The following is a 6,402-nucleotide window of genomic DNA, read 5'->3' as shown; positions in this document are numbered from 1 at the left end:
ATGCGTAATTCTATAACTCTATATAGCCAAAGCCCTAGGACATACATGTATAAAACACTTGGTACAAATGGGAGTAGAAATAAAATTATCAAGAAGATTTTTTGGAAGCATAGCATGCAACGAGGCAAAATAATAGCAAGCACGGTTTTATTGAGTCTGTTTATAAGTGGTATCTAAGAGGTAACGGAAAGTGCAACATCCAGCACAGCAAGTAGTATCGGCTTAAGTGGAATTCTATTAGACAGATATTGAATCGACCCATAATCCCAAAGGACCAGGAAATATAACGACACTGAATCCAAGTACAAGAAGATTATACGGCCAGTCCAGATTATGTATTTTTGTGTACCATCGATTTGCAGCAATATTTGTCAACATTCTGAGCCACAAACGACACAATTGACGAGTTATTTATAACGTATATAGCTTAGATTGAAACATGGTTTACATTTTGTAAGGAAATAAAATCATTATATGCAGAATTGAATTTTAATTTGTAAACACAATTTAAAAGAGTTAGCAAGGTGGATGACAATTTTCCACACCCAGCGGCAATATGTGTCGCTCAGTACTCCGGAGTCCCTCCTATTTACGCTGAAGTAATAAAAGAGATGTTTTATCTATTAAGTGTGCGGAAAATATAGCTTATAGATAATTGATTCCTTGTAACATAAACATAAGCCAAGAGCAAATGTAATTTGTTATTAACCTTACTTAATTTTTCCAAACTTTTAACATTTTACAAGAATTGCTTAAAAATTGGCAGAACAAGCGCTATTGTTTGATTAACAACCATTCAAAAGATTTCCTTAGCAATACTGTGAAATCATTAATATTCGTGGGGGACTTATTTCCGTGGATTTCGTGGTTGAGTCAATCCACGAAATTTAATCCCAACAAACAAGTAAAATTCCCATTCATTTTATGTTCAAAAGTTGAAATCCACGAATTCTTAACCCAATGAAATTGCCATTTTGACCAAAACCACGAAATTTCATGCCCACGAAATTGAATGATTTTACAGTAACATGCTGGAGCTTGTTAATTCTAATTTCATATCAAACAAATTTACCTTCTTCTTCATTTCTTTTCATTAGTTTAACTAAATTTTACCCATATATTTCCTTACAAGTGACAAATATCTTTTGTTCTTCGGGTATACATAAACGTAATTCTAACTTTAATGTGTTCCAAAGGTAGAGTTCGAATCCCATAAAAATCTATCAAACATACGTACTAGAACAAATTATTTGTCTTGTAACACTCTCAGTATTGGCAAGTGCTGTCACATTTTCCATCACAAACACATAATTTGGACTACTGGCGATCAGATTTAATTCGCCCACGTTTGTGTCCTGACCAAAACCAATTGCTAAGATCTTAATACCATTGAGTTTGGCGACACGTGCCTGAAAGTAACATGACAAACATATTATGTATGAATACTTTTGTAATCATCTTGCATGTGCCGCAAACATCTAATACTACGCTATAATATGGGATATCTGTTTTACGTGTTCTTAGTTTATGGTTTTTAAGAACAATCAAAATCATTATTCTGTATAGAAATATTAAATAATTTGATACATGGTTAGCAGGTGAAATACTTTCAGTAAAAGGAAAGCGATTAGAATATCTCTTAATAGTTATGTCACTTATTACAATAGTCGCTTGATTTGGTTTATTATAAATGCCTGCAACCTTTATTTATGAGCTTCGACAAAAGTGTTTCGAAATAGACACAACGTATGATATTATACGTGTTTATAAGACTCGCCTGAAATATCGTCCATGGATTGGTTGAACGCCCGTTACTTATGACAACCATTATATTTGGAACAGTCTTTCTCCCAAGTTGAGAAATCATCTTACGTGCAGCATCGATTCCCGCTGCCGCATTAGCGCCAGATTTAGGTTGTTGTAGATCATAAACCAATGTTTTCAGCAACAGTTTGTTCTTATACGGAAAAAGACTGAAATGAAAAGGGTGAAACAGTCAGGACGCATGGTTACCTTTTTATATGTAAACAATTAAGCTTGTGACATGTATCATTATATTTGGGGTTATGTAATATCAATGTAGTATTGATGAAAAAGAATAAAGAAACATTTCGAAAAACCAGTTATAAGTATAGTTCGGAAATAATATTTGCTTGTTTTAATGAATTGTATGATTTGTTCTTCCGGACTGACCTGAAACAAAATTGTTTTAAATAAAAGCTTTTTCAATAACTGGCGTATTGCAACTAAAGAATCATTTACATAGTTGTAGATGTTTACCTGATGATATCACCAACAATTGGACCATAAACAACTAAACCCACATTTGTTGCATCTGGAGTAATCTCAAAGTTATCGATCAGATTAGTTACGAATATCTTCATTTTTATAAATTCTTCGTCAGTTATTCTGTCAGAACCATCCACAACAAATACAATATTTCCTGGCTTTTTGCATGAGCTGGCATTGTCTGGAAGAACAATATTGAATATCTGTGCGTATTTGTTTTGATTTCAACCTTTCGGTATATGTATTGCACATCTAAATAAATGGACCTTTTTCTTGAGACATGTTGGTGTTTTTACATACTACATAACTACCTGAATCTTTTTATTCCAAAATGTCTGTACAAACTGTACATCCCATTACAAATAAAAGCATTCTTAAATGAATAGACGGGGGCCTCCGTGGCTGAGTGGTAAAGGTCGCTGACTTCAAATAACTTGCCCGTCATCGATGTGGGTTCGAGCCTCACTCGGGGCGTTGAATTCTTCATGTGAGGAAGCCATCCAGCTGGCTTACGGAAGGTCGGTGGTTCTACCCAACAATAATACATGGAGGGTCACCTGGGGTCTTCCTCCACCATTAAAAAGCTGGAAAGTCGCCATATGACCTATCATGTGTCGGTGCGACGTTAAATCCAAATAAATAAATAAAAATAAATAAATAAATGAATAGACATATAAAACATTTCGCTTTATGTTACTATTATACTATTAATTTTTTTTATGAAAGTCAATTCTTAAATTCTTTATGTTGGAAATGGACCTTTTTCGTGAGACATGTTGGTGTTTTTACATGCTACATAACTACCTGAATCTTTTTATTCCAAAATGTTTGTACAAAGTGTACATCCCATTACAAATAAAATCATTCTTAATTGAATAGACGGGGGCCTCCGTGGCCGAGTGGTTAAGGTCGCTGACTTCAAATCACTTGCCCCTCATCGATGTGGGTTCGAGCCTCACTCGGGGCGTTGAATTCTTCATGTGAGGAAGCCATCCAGCTGGCTTACGGAAGGTCGGTGGTTCTACCCAACAATAATACACGGAGGAGCACCTGGGGTCTTCCTCCACCATTAAAAAGCTGGAAAGTCGCCATATGACATATAAAACATTTCGCTTTATGTTACTATTATACTATTAATTTTTTTTATGAAAGTCAGTTCTTAAATTCTTCATGTTGGAAATGGATTTTAAGGTTATAATAGAAAATATTTATGCAACAGGATAACTTACCACATGACATGAGTGTATTAAACAGAATTCCTGTAACAATAAGTAACTGAAGCAAGAACCGCATGATGAAACACGTCTGAAAAAAGAAAGAAACAAACAAAACAATATAAGCCGAGGTATAGAAATTTCTTTTCAGCAACAATATATAAAACTGACTTTTTTCAAATATTATACTGTAAGAAGTAAATGTTGTAATTTGATATTAAAATTTGTTTTGATAAATCTTATAAGAAAAAAGAAAAAGAAAGAAACAAACATGTCCGTTTGACAAGTAATTGTTTGGTCGGATACTAAAACTATTTCCAAACGCAAACGAGTAAAAAAGATACAATGTAGATAAAGAATGAAGATGTTATAATTTTACCTTCTAATAAACCTTTTGCTGAACAAAATGGAAATAGATAGAATATGACAATAAGCTGCCGAGAATGCTGTTATTAAATGGCCAATTTATATTAAAACATATGTTGTACATGTACTCTGTTCTAGCATAGCCGATAGCACTGTAACATATGCTAATGAAAATATATTACCTAAATGTTGTACATTTAGGCATGCAAAATAAATGGAAACTGAAACAGCAGGCAAAACACACTGCTCACGTACAGGTTGCATTTAGTAGTCTCGGCCATATATATGAGAATTGGCAAGGGTCAAAATCTTAAACTGAAGGAAAGTCTCAAAACTGAAGGCCCTGTTTTCTTTCAAAATGCTTAGCAATGCAAATTTTGTGCTTTGGTTTTCTCGATTGGACATTTTTAAATCGTCTAACAAGCATTAAGTTGACCTTAAAGGAATTAGTGTCCAGAAACCGGTCAGATGCGAAGATGCTGATGTCGACTGCTAATCTACGTGTAACTTTTAAAACTACAGAGGCCTAATTCAGGAAGGTGTACTAAAATGTAATCAGTTGACAGGTAGTTTTGTTACGCAGAATAAATAGGAAAGAGGTTTGTGTGTATGAAACTGCTTTTTCCATAACTTTTTTGCCAGTTGGCCAAATGTGATTATATTTTGGAAAATTGGTGCATATTTTCACGGACCTATTACCTATATATAGATTACAGAGTCTGGAATTACACACTAGTGTATCATTGATGGTTCCATGTGCACCGCCGTATGAACACATCTGCGGATGTCTCTAACTTGTTTTTGGTACTTGTAACATGTGTGAATATTGAGTTCTGCTCAACATGGGGCTAGAGGACAGGGACTGTAGCATGCTTTTCCATAGTCCAACTCGTGACGTAACTATCAGATTAACTTTCATTTCATTTCAGTAACTCAGCTACGTCTGAAAACAGGCGTAAGCATTAACGATTGACATCCGAATATAAATTATAAGCTTCAAAGTATGAAAAATGAAAACAATATTTTAATTTGCTGTAGGTAAAACATTTACCTCGTGAACAGAAACGTTATTTGACATGTGTTGCATAAAACCTATAGAAACACAGATATCAATATATACCTGAACTTACAGCATTAAGCACAATGTGAAGTTGTGCTCGATTTGTTCATCAACAAGCACATGAGCATAGATATGAATAGATCTTTTGTTTTCAAATGATGCAATTAAACTTTAGAGCCTTGTAAATATACGACTGATACTGAACTAATACACTTAGAATTAGTCTGAGACGTTGTACTCCCCATTATCTGCTATCCGGTACCGGTACATCATGATGAATGAAATGCGCCTGCTCTTGACATGACGTATCACGTACTACACAAAAACAAGCACGAGAATAAATTTGCTATTAAGTAATAGTTTTCTTTTCGCTATTTAATCATCATTATGTTTGCAATCATGTCTGAAATACTAAAGAAGATCTACCTCGATTACGGCGATTTTAAATAATCGTCGCTTGTGACCTTCAATGTATTCAGTACTTTCAGGTTGGAAACGTGGCGTCGAGTATGACGTCTGTACCATGCTGCAATGGTTTTCAACGGTATGTCTGAAAATCAGAGTCATGTGTACTCAGTGTTTTTCATCAGTTCTGTGGTCAATCAGGAGGGAAATCACGCTGTAACGACTGAAATAGAGGAAAGTTTACGTCGTAGATCTAATACGAAGAGTATCTTTCATAAATATGTCGCACACTTTATTACAAACTCATTGTTCATAAACATGTTTTTTTCCCATTTTTTCGCAGCTTCCCAATGTTTAGCTTAAACAAGGGACGCAACTCAATTGTTTTATTTATTCAATACAGACATAGCTATTGTCCCCTTAGGATGACTTTTACTGTTTTACTGCAAATATTTAATGCTTACAACCAAGTACATTGGAATGGCGAATTCAGTGCATGTAGCGTTTCCCTGTAGGTAGATACAACGAATAGAACAGAAAACAGGGTTTGGTTACAATGCTGTAACATGTTTATATTGTGAGCTCATTCTGATTAATAGGAAAGCTTTTTACAACACACTCTATATTATACCAAAAAACAACCTATATAATGTTTCAACCAGAAATCGTAAATCAACAGCTGCGCATTGTAAGATATACGGCATGTTTTGTACTTATAAACCTGATTACACGAGGCAAACACTTGCCCTTTAATGTTTTTTTTTTTTGCATGATCCATATTTTCGTTCTACACTTGGAAAAGTACTAACCTATTGCATATAAAAATTTACATGGAAAAAAAAACAAAACAATGAATAAATGTCAACAGTGATAAGCATGCGATTCGTTTAGCAATATATTTAATTTTTTCACTGTTTGAACAGATTTCGTTCTACAGTTTTATCCATGACAACTTGAAAAAGTACTAACCTATTGCATATAACAATTTACATGGAAAAATTAAAAAAATCAACAACAAAACAAAAAAAAACAATAGATAAATGTAAACAGTGATAAACATGCGATTCG

General features: G+C 34.1%; 1 protein-coding gene across 1 annotated transcript; it reads right to left on the bottom strand.

The window, feature by feature from the left end:
• Nucleotides 1-345: 345 nt before the first annotated feature.
• Nucleotides 346-3,992, bottom strand: LOC123539396 (matrilin-2-like). The gene is made up of 6 exons (XM_053530518.1): nucleotides 3,883-3,992; nucleotides 3,519-3,594; nucleotides 2,281-2,470; nucleotides 1,778-1,973; nucleotides 1,238-1,409; nucleotides 346-594 (listed from the first exon to the last, which is right to left on the bottom strand). The coding sequence occupies exons 2-6, from the start codon at nucleotides 3,580-3,582 to the stop codon at nucleotides 590-592; spliced, it is 627 nt and encodes a 208-aa protein (XP_053386493.1). The 5' UTR covers nucleotides 3,583-3,594; nucleotides 3,883-3,992; the 3' UTR covers nucleotides 346-589.
• Between the last annotated feature and the right edge of the window lie 2,410 nt (nucleotides 3,993-6,402).

The sequence above is a fragment of the Mercenaria mercenaria genome, chromosome 18 (genome assembly GCF_021730395.1).
Source record: "Mercenaria mercenaria strain notata chromosome 18, MADL_Memer_1, whole genome shotgun sequence".
NCBI lineage: Eukaryota > Metazoa > Mollusca > Bivalvia > Venerida > Veneridae > Mercenaria > Mercenaria mercenaria.
The sequence above is the reverse complement of the archived record's forward strand: the minus strand, read 5'-3'. Positions and strand labels throughout refer to the sequence as shown.